Source organism: Ambystoma mexicanum, chromosome 10 (genome assembly GCF_040938575.1).
Source record: "Ambystoma mexicanum isolate Mex_15411 chromosome 10, UKY_AmexF1_1, whole genome shotgun sequence".
Classification (NCBI taxonomy): Eukaryota; Metazoa; Chordata; class Amphibia; order Caudata; family Ambystomatidae; genus Ambystoma; species Ambystoma mexicanum.
Window position 1 is genome coordinate 1607566560 of NC_090932.1, and position 17216 is coordinate 1607583775.

Genomic DNA, 17216 nt, shown 5'->3' on the forward strand with positions numbered 1-17216 from the left:
ATCAGAAAGGAAAGAAGCCAGCCACGCCAGGGCCTGACCGGTGATACCCAGGTGATCACGGAGACGTTTGAGCAGAATGGCATGGTTGACTGTGTCAAAGGCAGAAGAGAGATCAAGCAAGATGAGGACTCAGGGTGTTGGAATCAAGGTTGGAGAGCAGGTCTCCAGGTTTTGAGACCTGGAGGGATATCCAGTCTGTTGCAATGGTTTTATGGTTTGGGCATGCTCTTAAAACTTCTTGGAGTAAGCAGCAGGAGGTAAAAATGTAATTGGGTCTCTGGTTTCTGGTCTGTTATTCAGTAACTGCATGTGTGCAGTTACAGGGTGCTGCACCACACGCCTTTCCTGGCACATAGTCCAGGGGGGGTAGAACTGCTCTCAACAAGGATGTGTTAAGATTGGTGGGGTATTATCAAGACTTGACCGACTCAGATAGCTGCTGCATCCTTGCCAGCAGTGCTTTTACTCATGGTTAGCGTGAACGTATGTACAACAGTACCGCCATGGTGAGGACCACAGTGAAACCCACCCTTAAGTGCAGACACAGCTACTTGGGTTTGGCGCTCCCCATTTTCTGCTTATTACTTTTGCGAGATCATTCATCTCACACTTGTGGCTCTGCATATGTTTGCAAAGGGGGTGGCCATCACTTAAGAGTGATAGGGATCAGCTGGACTCAGCCACTGGCTATCTCCCCTCCTCCATTACTAGCCACTGGAAACTTGGAATTTTCTCCTAGGGTTTTTTTAACTGGGCCCACAAGTGAAAACTCACTAGTTGCCCCAAGAGGGACTGGCGGTGTTTGGGTGCTCTGTCCGAACTGAACCTGCAGCCCCACTTTATTTTACCCATGTTGCACTGCGCCATCTTATTTTTTTTAAAACTTTTTATTTTTGTTTGCAACAACAAAATGCACTACAAAAAGGAAGAACATGAAAAATAGTGGTCCCGTGAATCAGCCCTCGTACTTGCACCACCCCAAGGATAATCATTCTCAGTCAGTTGCAAACTATAATCCATTTTCAACACCACATATGAACTGGTCAATAATAGCATTACGTGCCTCCCTGTCCACAGGGTCCCACCACCTACAATAACAGTTACACCTCAGGAATCTCCATTAGCAATTTCACTCTATTCACCAGGATTCACCGTGTGTGTGTGTGTGTGTGTGTGTGTGTGTGTGTGTGTGTGTGTGTGTGTGTGTGTGTGTGTCCTACACGCTTGAGGGCTCATGGGTACAGTGGACGTCACACTAGGGATAGTATTACTGGCACGCCCTGTGTCGACACCCATTTTCGAGTTTCGAAAACAAACTGTAATACTCCGCAGCTTCCACTAGATGTCAGCCTATGCACAGCATGTGAATCTAAGCAGATACACGCATCAGAAATATGATTACGGTGAGTAATGTATCCCGTATCTCTCTCTCACTGGGCCTGGCAAAACGGTGTAACAGCTTACCTTATCCTACATTATTCCACTTCCATTTCATTATAATATAGGATGTCCTCTCGCCACTGCTCCACTTCTGCCCTGCGCCATCTTTGAAGTTGGACCTGGCAATGCATGCACCCCAGTCACTGATGGAACATCCATCCATGCTGCATTATACCCTGCTACAGAGACTGGATTCTGGAAGGTAAAAGCCTCTGCTCCTAATTTGCTCTGCCGTAGTGAAGCAGCTGCTAGAGTTCTTAAGGACACTCGGACACCATAATAAGCTGTGCATAGACCTACCTGCCCAGTATCTCTTCATGCCTGTTGGCACTCTGGGTTGCATGCCATGGTACCTTGCATCTCCAGTTCTAGCAGATTCCAGTCTGTTATATCACTGAGATAACCTGTACAATGGCGGACTTCAGAGTGGATTGCCAACCATTACATTTGACTACAAAATGTAATAATGCAGCTGGCCCAGTGAGGACCCTGGCAGTAGCGTAAATAGCTACTGATGTCCCTAGTATGGAGTCATGCCCACCCTTATCACTCGGTCTCAGTGCTCCTTTTCAGATATTCTCACCCTCGGAAAAAAGTGAGGATGTGGTGCTTAATGTGGGAGTGTTTTGCCAAGACCTGGCCCTGGGACTAATTGCAGAGCACTGCACATATGAAGACTTAGTTTGATAATGTGGTATTTTGGCAAATTGATTACTGTGGAACTATGATGGACATTTTAAATAAACAACTAGTGTGCAGAGGCCACATGCCTTTACATCCCAGTCTGCCTCAATGTTATTCATGAACTGTGAATAATGAGCTAGGATGTGACCGCGCTGGGCGCTTGTACAGGCAACAGCCACACACAGCATCAGTTGTCACTGCAACCACTCCACTGCTGTAATAACCGGCACTGCAGCAGCCGGGTGAGTGGCTTAGTTCAGTTTGAGCGGCACCTTACATCCCAGGTGATTTCCACTAATTCAGTGGACAGGAGTGCATTTAATTCACTGGCCATGATTATCGAGACAATTTTGCTTGACCTGGATTTCAATCAGCACATCAACTCCCCATAACAAAGGTAGGACACTAGAATGGGTACTTTCCCATAACATCATTATCAGAGATGTAGAAATTAACCCATGCCCAAGGTCCGACCACCATCTTATTGAATGGAGAATGTCTATACCTGCCCCAACAAAAAACAGACCAATGAAATCCTGAGTCATATAGTTATCTCTGTAAGCTAATACCTTCCATCATGGGCCAGTTTATCCCACCCACTATTATAATCTGCCCAACCTGAACTCAGCTTATGAGCTAGCAGTGGCATACCAAAATACTCTTCAGAAGGCTGTTCACAGCATGGCCCCGGTGCAATCGCGCTTGTTGAAAATACAGCCAAATAATCTGGAACTCAGCCGATATCCACAATCTTAAAAAACTAAGGTTAAAACTCTGAAGCATGGAAGAAAACTATATCCATTGAAGATATTACCTATTCTCTTGCCGTCAAGGCACACAAAGCAGCTGTCTGTGATGCAAAAAAACTGTTTTATGACCATAGAATTGCAGGAGCAGCCTCCAATACCAAGGAGTTTTTCGGAATTCTAAAGGAATTGGAGGATCCCTGTCCCCTCCCATCACAGGTGATTAAATACTATAATTGGTATACAGCCATTCAAAATGCCTCGACAGACAAGTTAACGACCATTAAGATAGATATTGCTGCCAAATGTGGTGTAGGGGTAATAGGTAACGAAAATACAGTTCCCTCGAGGATTAATGTGACCCTCCTCAAATTTGAGTTTCATCCAGTAAATGAGAAAGACTTAGTAGAGATACTAAGGAAACTTTAAGATAGGGACTGCAAAGAGGACATCTGCCCTTATGGTTAAGTCATGAGTCCCTCTGATAACAAAAAGTGTGAATGCCTCGATACTGGCGGATAGACTGCGTAGCACAGCATCACTTTCTTTATCGGTTACGGATTGGCTAAAATCCTTTCTCTCTGACCACAAGGCTAAAGTTTTCTTTGAAGAAGATATGGCTGAGGAGTTTCCAGTAACGTGTGGGGTTCCACAAGGCTCTTGTGTCTTGTTTACATTGTTCAATATCTATGCTACCCCTATTCAAACAAATGGACACAGAAGGCTTAATTTATGGCAACTATGCAGACACACAATGCCTTTTTCCCCTCTCCAAGACTTGCATCACTGACTCCATCACTGTGAACTCCACATATGGTTTGATTTAAACCTGGATGCGAGCTTATGGGCTTGTACTCAGTGACTCCAAGACAGAGCTCATTGTTATGGTTACAACACCACAACTACGTAAACTAAGCCCAGAATATCAGCACTTTGTCATTGCGGGATGTACTATCATTACCCAACCCAAAGTCAAGACCTTAGGAGTTATCTGGATCAAGAGCTTAATAATAAAGCCCAAGTTAATAGCTCTGTCTCTGGAAATTCCTGTCATGAAATTGCTCACTCAGCTCCGCTCCTTCTTGAATCCCGCCATCTGGGCTCCTTTACACGAACCGTCATGGGGGCGAAGCTGGATTACTGCTCCAGCCTATTGCTAGGCATTGCCAAGGGTGAACTTGCCAATCAGCAGGTCAACCTGAACAACGCTGTAAGCATTGTGGAGGGACTGCGCAGATCAGACCATGTCTGCGGCTAGAAAAGCTCTGCACTGGCTCCCTGTTAGTAGCAGGATCTCTTTGAGTACACTGCATCACACACAGATGCTTTTATGGACAGGGGCCAAGGTACCTGTCCAGCAGTATCTCATGGTTGCCACCCCAAAGAGTTCCAAGATCCAATAATGCCTGCCTCTTGGGAATACCTTGGGCCAGACTTACCATCGTGGCCGAGGGATCCTTTCCTCACACAGCCGTGAAAAATTGGAATGCGCTGCCTCCTGATTTGAGAGCATGCCCCTCACTAGCCGCTTTCAAGCATTGCTCGAAAACCGCCCTGTTTTATTACCCCCATCGCCCCCTGCACTGCCTGACTGATGCCTTCTATGCTTGACCCTGAGTTACTCAGTTTTAGTTCGTAAGTGTGACCTTGTTGTTTTGTCTCGTCTAAGTGCCTCCATGCCTCAGGGCATTTTGTTCTGCGCTATATGAATCAATGTGCACGTTCTAATGTACCAAGTGCCAGTGGTATGGCTGGCACGTGGGATGCACAGCTCTTGCGATGCACCCAGGGAACACATGCAGGGCCTTGTTTAGCTGGCCACTGTCCTGTCTTACAATATGCAGTGCCAATAGGCCAATGTGTGCCTGGCCACGGATTCACTGGGTCGTGATCACATGCAGGCACGTTACTTTGCTTGCCATTGCCATTAGTGTGGAAAATAGCCAACCTACAGCACCACCTAGGGGAAAGACCAGGGCAAATGTCACTGCCAGGGAGGAGTGCCTGTGTCAAGGTTTAGAAGATCTTACGGTTCTATGTGAAATTACCTTTTTTCAAAGGTCTCCAGAGAAAAAGACCGATTTACTTTGACCGATTTTTTTTTTGATCGGAAAACAATCATTTTAAAAGTCTTTCTCTTGAGAGCTTTAAAATGCAGTTTTCCCTTTTTATATTCGGGGCAGTTTCTCCTCCCGAGCACCCCCCATAGTTCTCCCTCCGTCCCCACCGGGATTTCAGTCCCAGCCCCCCTACACCTAAAACAAAACACACATATACAACACACACGTGTGCACACGCACACTTACCCGTTCTCCTCGTCCTGCAGAACCTCTCAGCCCCTGTGTGCACTCATATGGGACAGGGATGTGACCGTTCGCTTTAGAAAGACTGCTCCGTGCAGTCACGGAGCAGTCTTTCTAAAGCAACCTTTTAGTGAAAAGATCTTTATAAAAAGATCTTTTCACTGGGAACAGATCGTGCTGTAGTGCAACAGTGAAGTTAAACAGTTCAGCGATTGTCTGCATTTGTCCATCACTTTGCTCTAGGAAGAAAGTTTTCCAGTCTTGCCAATAGAAATAGTCACCTCTTGGTGATATTCAAAATTTGTTGTCATTTCAGAGTGCAACTATCGGATGTGCGTGAAATGGCCGAATGCAAAAGTCTGACTACTAAAAGTCTGACTTTTTATTTTATTTTTTCATTTTTCTGAATATATATGTGGGGGGAGACCCCCCCCCGTAGTCCCTCCACCGTACCTTTATACATTTTTATTAACTTTAACCCCCCCCCCCCCCCCACATTATATCTGCGGAAAAATGGGGGTCAGACTTTTTGCCCTCGGTCATTTTGTTCTATTCCCAACTATCATGTTATTTTATGTTTGGTATTTCTTCCATGGATAGTGTGCCTGTCGCCTCCAATGAGCTAATGGAAGTTTAAACTCCTTCCCCAAATATGTTGCAGCAGTGTGTGGCTAGCTGTCAACATGAAGTGGCATGTGTGTTCTAGAAAATATTTGGGATCTCTCCCTTTATTTAATTTTTTTGAGCAAATTAAATACTGAAGTGTCTTAACAAGTGGAGCGTCTAGTGACCCTCTGATGATGATCTGACATTAAGGAAAAATGTTGGGGTGGGCCAAAACAAGCCCACCCAGTTGGAGGAGCACAAATACTGAGTAGCTGCTATGCAAATGGGTCTCATGGCAAGAGAGTACGTGTTGCAAGGAGAATATTTTTCAGCACGTTCCATAGATTAAGGGCAGGTGTTACAGGAGGGAGGCTGTCCAAAAGGTGGTTCTTGTTCTTCTATATTAGTGTTTTTCAGGAAACACATTGCATATCACAAGCCCCTTTCATAACTGTTCTATTGTAATTCCTAGGAATCAATTTGAGGGTGTAGTAATTCAGGAGATGGGCAATTCTACAGCAGGCAGGCTGTCCAGGCTTAGGAGGCGATGGTAGGGATCTGTGTTCCCTTCGCACTAGGATTTATGGTAAGAATGGCCAGTCATGTATGAGAAATCTGACTGCGTTCTCACATTTAACCCTTTTATGACCCGTCCTCGGGTAACAAAGAGAAAGTCAAGGCTGCTAGAACCCGACCCCAGGGGTGAATCTGTGAGGGCGGGTTATTTGAGTGGAAGGTCCTTAAATAGTAGGAATGGTGGGCCCAAACGTAACAACTTAGCCACTACTTAGACCAATCAGCCACTATGAACAACTTAAATGGGGAGGAAACCCAGTATACGTTTAACTAAGATAGGTTAGCAACGTATACTCTGTCTAAGTCCGGGAGGACAAAGATCCGTGTTTAAAGAGGAGACAGAGCTATAGTGTAGATGCCACACATATAAAGACCTCCCATTGGGAGAGCCACAAAAGGACCAGTCGTGGTTAAAATGATAAACATCAGATTTAATAGAATTATGACCTAAAAAGTGATTAAATAGTGTGGTCCACAGTACATACAATTCATAAACATTTTAACATATATCAAACAGTCGTTACGTGATAAGCTAGAATTAGCTAATTGACAGTGTATCAAAAACAGGGATACACTCAACATCAAGGCATCTAAATAGAGGGAAATAAATACCTCCACTGATGCCTGTGGGTGCTCTCTACTCGAAAGGTAGTAGGCGGTGTAGAACTGAGGGTCGTCTCTACCTAGGATATAGAAAAAACATCCAAATGAGCGCTGAGTAGTAGCTCACTAAAAAAGCAGGATATGTGCTTAGGCTTAGCAAATAGCGAAACTAGTATCGCATAAAAAACATATGAAAAGGTGTCCGGGTGAGAGAAACCCAGTGCTGAGAGACAAAACGAATTATCCACAGTGTGCCCCATATAATTCCAGAAGTTGAGAAGAAGTCGGTGACTAGAACCTAAAGAGGTAGTTCAAGGTATAGTCTCTAATCTCGTGTGTTTATAGGAGACAGAAGGCGGCTAGTAACACTCAAAAGTAAACAACTACCCCACAGGCAATACCTTAAAGTTGGCAGTAAGAGTGTCAGTCGTGACCAAATCCGACAGCCCCAGGATATAATCCTGCCGCCAGCGCTAGTGCTGTGTGGATAGTACGGAGAGTGCCGTCTGTTATGCGGGCAGCAGTGCAGCAGGACTGGGCGACCGATGTGCGAGTGGTAGTCAGGGAAATACAGTAGTCCTACAACTATGTTGGAAGAGAAAAGAGATGTAGAGCAATGTGGTTAGTCATGGCAGCCATCATGGAATGATGTTTAAACACGGGCCCAAACGTAAGACATGGTAACCCCCTTTCATAAGACTGGTCTGCGTGGCTGAGTCCAGCAGAGGATCCCTTTTTGTGTGGAGGCAGCTGTGTTGGGACTGGGACCTGAGACAGGTCACCGGCGGAGATCCCAGGAGACTTGTGGGGCCAAATTCTGGTCACAGGGCATGAGAACCTCGGCACAGTGAGCTGAGGAGAAAGGAGCAGAAAGATCAGCGCAACCTCTGGGAAACCGGAGGAGAAGAGGACGCTGAGATGCTGGAGGAAGACACACTGTAGCAGAGTGCCTTTGTGTGGCGAGGGAACCGTGCCTACAGGGAGCCGGAGAGCGAGGGAGAAGGAAGCCTTGGAAGCAGGTCCTTTTCTGTGACCGACAGATGCTTGACCCCTAACTGGAAGCAACACTCTAGGGGTGTCTGCGAGGCAGAAAGCAGCAAGGCGACCAGTGAGTTTTGAGTGATGAGAGAAAACCTGGTGCGCAAATGAACAAGTGAATTACATTGTAGCGGAGTAGTCGCATACAATCGGAACGTTCTCGAAAGCCTCCGAAATAAAACTGAGAGAAATTGGACAGCAGAAGGGGGAGCTGTGCAGTGGGAGCAAAAACCAGCTCGCCAAATTAATGGGAAACCTTTAATGAAGTGGCTGGAAACTCTGTTACTGAAGGGTTATGCACACTAATAAAGAGCATGAATGCAAGAGAAGAAGCTGACATGGAATGGCAGAAGGTGGACACGTGAAATGTGGGCAAACGCTTGATCTACAAGGGCCTCTGGTTGCACAACCTATAGTGGCCGGACCCTGCAGTCTGTTAACTGCGCCACAACCAGGGTGACGCATTAAAGATAAAGCATGTTGAAACAAAGGAAGTAAGGAACAGTGTGTTTTTAAGAGAAGTGGTTTGAGCTTGGGGAAGGGAACTGTGAGGTTCTGTTGAACTTAGTAGGGTGCACTGAACATTGTGCATTGAGAACAAGTGTGATTTGGACTTGGGGAAGGAAAACCCCAAGGCTAGGGCAATCCACTGTAACAAGCATCTTTTGGAACTGTAATTTGTACTTGGGAAGGGAGCCAGAGATAGCTCCGTATTTTGTTTTGGACAATGTTTTGTTGATTAAGAATATCCCTACCCTTTGTTTAGTATTAAATGTGAGGGCAAACACAGATTTTGACACCACAGACATCTTTTTAGTTTTGACATAGGCAGTCATTCCTTAGTTGATTTAAGAAGGGAAAATCCCACCTTAGTGATGGGGCAAGGTGTTAATCCATTGAAACACTTGTGTAGAGGCACGTTATGAATGACTTGTATCATCCTGACTCTTTCAATAAAGGTTTTGAAACTGTATTCCTTGTTGTATGTGTCAGTCTCTTGATACCATGCCTGTCTCACATATGTAACATTTCAATTAAAACGCCTGTGCTGGGTATTGTGGTGGATTTGTGTATACAAAGGATGAAATATTCCTGCGATATGAGATTTTTTTTTTTAAACTTTATTTTTAAACATGACACACATCACAAAGAGTAAATTATGAATGGATTGTGTCCTCCCATGTATTCCTCATCTTATGATATCTTTTTTCCAGCTTCAGCTGCTTTGGAGAAATGTTTCTTCTTGGCAGAGGGTACTGTGCATCGAGACGGTCGGCCTGATGCCCATCTCGGTTGGCATCATGGTCTATTGTATATACCACATGCAGCACCCGTTGGCTTCAGTTCTGTTTTTCTGCGAATGGGATTGCTTCGAAGAATTACGGCGCGCTTCAGTTTTCCACAAAACCGTTTTCGAGCTGGCCTTGTCTTCGACTCCTGCTACTGCGTAGACCGGTTTCAAAAGTGTCTAAAATGTAACACCAAAACGTCCATCACGGACCCACATAAAATAAGGATCTGGTGCCTGGGCATCGAGCACAAAACCGCTGTCGAGCGCTCATGCATCCAAAATAATACCTCGCCATTCTTTCAGATGTTTTGACAGTCTGCCTCCCACTGGGGTGTCGTGAGTCAAGACCTCAGTAGTTTTGAGGTGGCTGTAGAGGCTGATGGTAAAGTTGCTGCTTCTTGGGTGGGCTTTGCACCTCTCACTCGTCCACCACGAAGGAATCTTCTTTGTCCTCTTTTACCAGCCTGTCCTCTTGCTCTTCCAACGGAGGAGTAGTAGCGAAAAGACCTACCCCTCCAAGATGATCCGCTGTGGGGAAAATGCTGTGGCTGCCTGATGGCGCCACCTATGGACTTGGCGGTCTAAGGTCTGCAGCTTTTCAAGACTTTAGTCAGCCTTACTACCAAATAAATGAGATCCATAAAAGGGCATGTTAAGGAGTCTAGATTGTACATCAGGTGCAAACCCTGACTTCCTCAACCACGCAAATCGGTGTATGACCGTGCTTGCCGTCCTGGCCCTGCTGATGCTGTCAAGTGTCCAGACCTGATTGCAAAGACTCTCACATGGCCTCCTTGCCATCCCTTAAGTTCAAGAAGCTGTCCCTTTCCTCACCTTCAGAGATATGATCAGCTGCAAAGCTGCACAGTCCCAAAGGGTGAATAGAGTTAGCAGACTTTAAAGCCATGCTGCTAGCAGAAAAGAATGTCTTTGCCCATGAGTCAGCGCATTTATCATCCCTATCAGGGGTATGGTTGGATAAGCAGCTTGCTTGGAGGCGGATGTACCAGACTTTCCAGAGTTGGATGTTTTGACAGGTAGCAAGGGTCGCTACTGGAGCGCCTGTATTTTATGTGAGATTTCCATTTACTGCAGGGCTTGACTCTGGAGCCTCCTAGTTTGCCACAACCCTTTTTTGGAGTTCCACATGAAATGGTAGTACAGGGCCATATTGAGGACCTTAGTCCAATGTGTCTGTAAGGTTGTCTTGCTCAAATGAAGGAGCTGATCTACTCCATCCTAGTAACTCTAGAACTCCAGACATTGGGCTTCTGTATGATGCATCCGCATGATCCGCTGGGTCCGGCTTCCAAAAATCTAGCTCTTGAAAGGTGTCCACCAACTAGCTGTCTGTAGGGTGTCATGTAGCTCCCTAACCCTTGTCTCTTCTGAAATGAATAATTCAGGGACATATGAATACTAGGCGTATCCAATTGAAGCCCACGTGGAGGGGTTTCATCTGAAGTTTGATAGCCCTCCTATTGAGGATAAGGACCTGAAAAAATCCTTTTTAGGTAGAGGTTTAGAAACCTTTTCTTTTCTTGAGGCAAAGGCATTGATGAATGCACAGCCGGCATCAATGTTTTTGCATCAGCGTCGATGGTATCATCGATTTGTCCTTGGACTTGACACAATGGTTTCTTCAACGATTTCTCTTCTCGTTGAGTACTCGTAGACTCTCGAGGTCTTAGGCTTATGAACCGGGCTCGAGAACGCACAGGATTTTGCCTTGGCCTTATGTTTGTCATCAACCGTAGTATGGCCTCTTTACTTATCTTTCGAGGAGGACAGGGCCTGTTACTCGAAGATTTTAAACATTTTCCTTCTAAAGAGGTCTTTTGATGAAGAGGAGTGTCTGCTCATTGAAGAAAAAAAAACATTGCCACTCGAGCTTTATTTTTTTGTTGAGGAGATGAATCTCTTGACTCATGGGATGACCCAAATTTCAAAGGAGTGGGCAGGGATTTGGGGACAATCCTACCCATTGACAGTTTAGCTTTTCACTCTTTTAAGGCCTTACCAGTCATCGACTGACTGGATCGACAAGTACTACCTCCCCTTCATCTCCTTCATACAGAGTTCTTGGGATCATCCACCGGGAAGCCATTCACTAAATGTTCCGGATCCCTTCCTGTTGCAGGAAATGTTTACCCTGCTAGAGAAAGGTGCTATAGCACCAGTACCTGTGATGTAGAGGAACAAACGCTGGTATTTTCTAATCCCCAAGAAGGATGGAGGACTGAGACCTATCTTGGACTCGAGATACTTGAACAAGTTGCTCAGGGAGGACAAGTTCAAGATGGTCACACTTTTTCAGATCCTTCAGGCCCTCCAGCTCCATGATTGGATGGTATCATTGGACCTTCAGGATGCTTACTTTCATGTGCCAATCCATCACAAGCAAAGGAAGTACCTGAGGTTCGCCGTTGGCGGTTCTTATCAGTTTCGAGTTCTGCCATTCAGACTGACCTCCGCCCCAAGAGTTTTCACCAAGTTAATGGCGGTGGTGGCTGCAAGTTTCAGGAGAGGGGGGGGGTCCACATCTACCCCTACCTAGACGATTGGCTGATCAGGGCACGTTCACCCGAACAGGCCCAGGAACATCTCGGCATAACCTGCCGCTCTCTCCACACACTGGGCTTCTCCATCAATTACAAGTCCCACATGATACCATCTCAGAGACTCCAGTTCATTGGAGCGGTCCTGGATGCATCCTTGGGAATAGCCTTGACACCCAAGGTGAGGGCTCACCACATTTTGCAGATGGTCACCAAGTTTCAGAGTGCCCAGCATCTTCTGGCCTTCCACTTCTTGAGGTTGCTCGGACTCCTGGCATCCTGCATTTTCCTGGTGCCAGAGGCTCACCTGAGAATGTGATCCTTTCAATTTGCCCTTAGATCTGAATGGTCCCAATTTTCAGGCAGGATGTCGGACCTTTAGGTTCCAGGCAGAGTAGCACAGGATCTCCTGTGGTGGGCCTGCGAGGACAACATCCTGAAGGGAGAACCTCTTTGGCAACCATGGCTGGAGAGAACAGTAGGTACGGACGCCTCACTCACGGGTTGAGGAGCCCATGGCAACAATCTGACAATAAGCAATCAGACGAGCGGTGAAAGCTTTTCTGCCTTCTGTGCAGGGAAAGAATGTCCTGATAATAACTGACAACACAGTAGCCATGTACTGCCTCAACAAGAGAGAATATGTCCTCTCCTAACCTTTCACGCTACTAAACCCCTAATCTCCTCCCTCATCTTCTCCAGACTCTTCTACTGTTCCATACTCTTCTTTGGACTCCCCTCCTCTCACCCCTCCCCCCTCAAATCCATCTACCACTCTATCCGCTCCCTCTGCCTTCTCTCGCCTCACGATTCCATCTCCTCTTCCTTTGACTCACTAGGCAGGCTCCCTTTTCACTCCCAGCTTAAATTTAACTTCCTCTATCTAGTTTTCAAAGCCCTCTATTGTCTTGCCCCTCCCTATCTATCCTCCCTTCTCACTTTCTACACCCCTTCTCGTTCTCTCCGTTCTGCGGATCTCTTCCTTCTCTCTCCTCCTCAACCCTGTGCCCCTTCCCACTTCCGCTCCTTCCAACTTCTCGCTCCTTTCCATTGAAACCGCCTTCCCCTCCCCATCTGCTCTACTACCTTCTTCCCCTCATTTCGCACTTCTCTAATATCCTACCTCTTCCATCCCCCTAGCATCTTTCAGCTTCCTCTCTCTCCACTGAATCCTCCCCCTCCTTCACCTTCTAACCCTCCTCTCTCACTTTGGTCCCCCTCCATATGCACTTACAATCACCAATAATTTAAATTGTTCCTTGTACTGTTTTCTGGTTTGATTCAATGTCATGTATTGCTTGTTGTAATTGCTTGTTCCTCATGTAAAGCGCTTTGGATTAAAGCGCTATATAAATTTAAATAAATACAAATACTTTTGGGACCATCGATAAATATTAGGACCCATCAATAGGACATGTTAAGGTTAAAGGGTGATAAATAATGGACAAAAAGATTGGTTTGCATCTTATGTTGAAGCTAGATTTGTGCACTAGCTCCTCCCCTAGTGGTAGCTTCTGATCACTGCTTAATGTGGGATACCCAGGAACTGGTTTTAGTCTCTGCTTATCCAACCATAATTCCAATCCCTGAATGAGAACCAGGCAAAGGGGCATGTTATGGTCACAGTGTCCAGCTAAATATTTAAGCCTGTCTGTGTGCTCCTTGAAGCAGCATTTGGGTGTGCATTGTAATGCATTTCTCATGTCTGTTCTTTTGGAAAGGGTAGGGGTACAGTGACATGCCTGGTTGTGTACAGTTTGGGTTGGTGACCATGTCACCTGGATGTGTTTGTGTGGTGTGCATTTCAGTGTTGGTGGCTTGCGTGTTCTGACCCGGTTTGTATGTGTTTTGTGATGTGTACTGATGGTATGAACGGCAATTGGGTTCCCATACATGTCATGCTAGCATGGTCTTGGGGTCCAGTTCTCATGTCTGTTTTCTATAGGTTGCTGTAGAAAATGTATGGTGCAGTGATTAGTGTTTGCTTATATTTTGATTGTAACAATAGCTTAGTGTTATGGCAGGTGGATGTGTAGAAGTTTGATTGTGGTGGCATCCACATATTGTTGCTTGTATTTTATATCTTGCCAATTATTTTCTCTTGTTTTCATTTTTGTCTATACCAGACGGTTGCATTTTGTAGTGCCCGACAGGTGTGATGCGGTCTGTTATAAGGTGTTTGTGAGAGGAAGATCTTTGTCTCCTTCTCTTTGAAGTGTAGTTAACCCTTTCGTGTATGTGGGGATTTTGTATGGTTTGCACGCTATATATTGGAACGAGTAGGAGTTTAGTGTGAATTTTGGGGGAAGAGGGTGTTCATTATGGTGGTTTCTCCTTATGTTTTGCAAGAGGGAGAGGTATTGTGTGTATTTAGGTACACCCTGTAGTTGTGTTGTGGGTGGAAATGTGGAAGTAATGTAAGTAGACCTTTCTCTTTGGTAGTGAATATGTGGGGGAAAGCTATAACTATTTGTCAGTTATTACCACTTGTTCTGCTGCTGATGTTCACCAATACATTTCTTTCCTTCATTGCCTTAAGGGGAAGGTGTGTAGTGGTGAGTGAATGGATAGTTATGTCATGTCCAGATGTTATTGATGGAACTGAAGTGGCATAATCTAAAATGGAGGTTCCATCAGTGTTAGTTGGGATGGAGGCTAAGAGAAGACCAGCTTGGGTGGTGGGTACCAGTGTCTCTGGAAGGTCCCAGCTTGTACCTTGGGAATTGGAGCTAATAAAGACTCACAACCTACACTGCAGTTGATGACATCTCTGCTTGACTCCTGTCTACATCTTTTGAAATATACCCGGTACAGCCACAAGGGCTATCTGTACATATTGCCTCTATTCATTCAGGTTCCAAAATGTAGTCTTTCAAATGGAGGGCCATTAATTGTCCATCAGATGCAACTAGCTTTACACTTGTGTTCTGTATCTTTCAGAAATGTGGGTACGTTTATTTATCGGTTTTAACCTAAATGAGCATGTCTTTCTCATTGCAGCCCTTGATTTGTTGGATAAAATGTTGACGTTTAACCCTCATAAGAGAATTGAGGTTGAGGAAGCTTTGGCTCACCCTTATCTGGAACAGTATTATGATCCAAGTGATGAGGTAATTACAATTTTGCCTTCTTCAGTTCTCAAATGTGGCATGTTTTTGCTGTTAGGAATGTTTCATTTGTAGGCCTTATTTTTTGGCATGAGAGGAACATCTGTGATTGTAATAAAGTTTGCGTTGTTTGGTTACCTTTGTAGCTTGTGTGTTTGCTTATGGAGAGTTGTTGAGCAATGTAGCAACATGTTTTATCCTACGCAAGTGGGTATCTACAAAACCTGCCACAAAGAGGACTTACTCAAAAGGCCCCATTTGTGTTCAAAGTTTATATCCGTCTTCCATGAGGTATTCTCTGTGGCCTCCCAAAGTCTAAGCTGTTTTGAAAGTCAAAAGACTCTTTAATCCTTGCTATGGGATGTAAGAAAGACATGCTATTCGGGATAGGGGTGTGGTGGGGAGGAATGTTGTGAGGAAATGCATGGGCTCAATGTGACCAAAGCCCTGGTGCTCTCTAGGCTTAACTGTGGCAATAGCCTCCGCCTGAATCTACCATCTTCCACTCTGCGGCCCTTCCAGCTAATCCAGAAGAGGGCAGTGAGACCTGTCATTGGCCTTAAGCACAGGTACTGCATCTCTCCTGCACTAAAAAATATTCACTGGTTCCCAGTTGCTGCACAGATAAAATTCAAATCCCCTGCATCATGCACAAGGCGGTCTGGGCCCCTGCACCACACTATATTCAACTTTATCTTATTAAATACTCTACCTCTAGACCACTACGCCCCTCTTGCTCCAACTCTGTGTGTAAAGCGTTCTGCTAAACAGAGGGCAGGTGGTTATTCGCGTTCCTCAGCTGGCTCCTGTTAGGAAAGATTTCATATTTGAATGTAATTTTCGATCCATGTGTCAACCCCCAAACTTTTTGCTGCTGTTTTGCACCCTGATCTAACCTTTGCCAGAGAAGCGCAGCCCTCAGCCGCACTCCTCTGGGCTTTCGCTCAATTCTTATGGGGAAACTGACATGCCCTTAAGACAGTCAGTACTGGGAGACTTTGTTTCCCTTAGTCCTTTCCTCATGTTGCAGCTTTTGTGCAACATGTAACAAAAGTGCAATGCAACTTACTTTACCGCACTCTTGGGTCTCTAGTCATTCCAAAGGCCCTAGAAACTCTTGCTGGACTTATTATGAACTGTGCAGGTGTGTCACGGACATGACTGGTGGCAGCTATCGTTTCTCTTATGTTTTGAACCCTTTTTGCCATATTATCCGCGCTTACTGCGTTTGGCACGAATAGGTGGCCTGGCTCCAAAATGGCCATGCCACGCGGTTCTTTGTCCTGTCCTTTGGCCATCTTGCCCCTTCACCTTCCCCAGGTCGAGCCGACCCTGTCGTTCCTTATTTGGTCATGCACTTTCCCGCGAAACCCAAAGCTTTCGTGGGCTTCTGCATGCCTTATGTGTGTGCCTCCAGGATGTGGGCTGGGATGTCTGTTCCCAACACACATCCTGGGTGCCAGAGAGTCTGGAGTGTACTGAATGCCTAGGACCACAGTGGTCTGTGATTGGTACACGTACGGAGTGAGTGTTTGTGAGCAGATCTCCCATTGGGTCCTCTCTGTTTTGGCGCAAAGGGAACTTTGGATAAGAGGAGGCCGAAAACATCACTACCATGTCGATCTCCTGAGTTCACACCGAACAAGGGATAAGGAGCCAAGTATCCTGCAACAAGAAGCCCAGTCAAGGAACCGCTGGTGACCCGCTGGAAGGTTTGGCACCCTGAGCCCGCTGTTGTCCTGCGAGACCCCCCTGCATCTGATCGTCCTAGAAGGTCTGCGAAGGCACTTCGACCCACTGGAATAGTGAGAACATCTATTCTCGGCACCTTCATCAAACCCTGTAAGTAAGCCTCTTCGGAAGTGTCCCTGGGCCAACCAGTGGGCTGACCAGTTTACACGGGACGTTTGTTCTGTCACCGCCGATGTTTCGGGGAAGCCCGCGAAACTTGGCATACTGCTTGCTCTGTGTCCACGGCACCCTCACACCGAATTTCGTACACTTGGCATTCCCAGGTCTGAAGTGAGATGAGTGCACCCGGACCAGAGTAAAAGCGGTTGCCGTGTTGCCCTGCTGTGGTAACGACCTGTGCACGTTCGCTGCATTTGTGAACCCCTCGATCCCGAATCCTGCTAATGCGGAATCTACATGGTGTCGAGACATCCTGATTGTCGCATCCGAACCTGCCAGCAACTGGAACTGAACTGTCGAAGTCTGGGTCTGCCTGCGTCTGGGACCTGTGAGTATTCCATACCCCAACCGGT

General features: G+C 46.0%; 1 protein-coding gene across 1 annotated transcript in view; it reads left to right on the forward strand.

Moving 5' to 3' along the window:
* MAPK1 (mitogen-activated protein kinase 1) overlaps positions 1–17216 on the forward strand; it is an 806732-nt gene that overhangs the window by 683736 nt on the left and 105780 nt on the right. The window contains exon 7 of the mRNA XM_069619984.1: positions 14846–14955. Coding sequence (XP_069476085.1) covers positions 14846–14955 — 110 coding nt within the window. The remainder of the gene's footprint in view (positions 1–14845; positions 14956–17216) is intronic.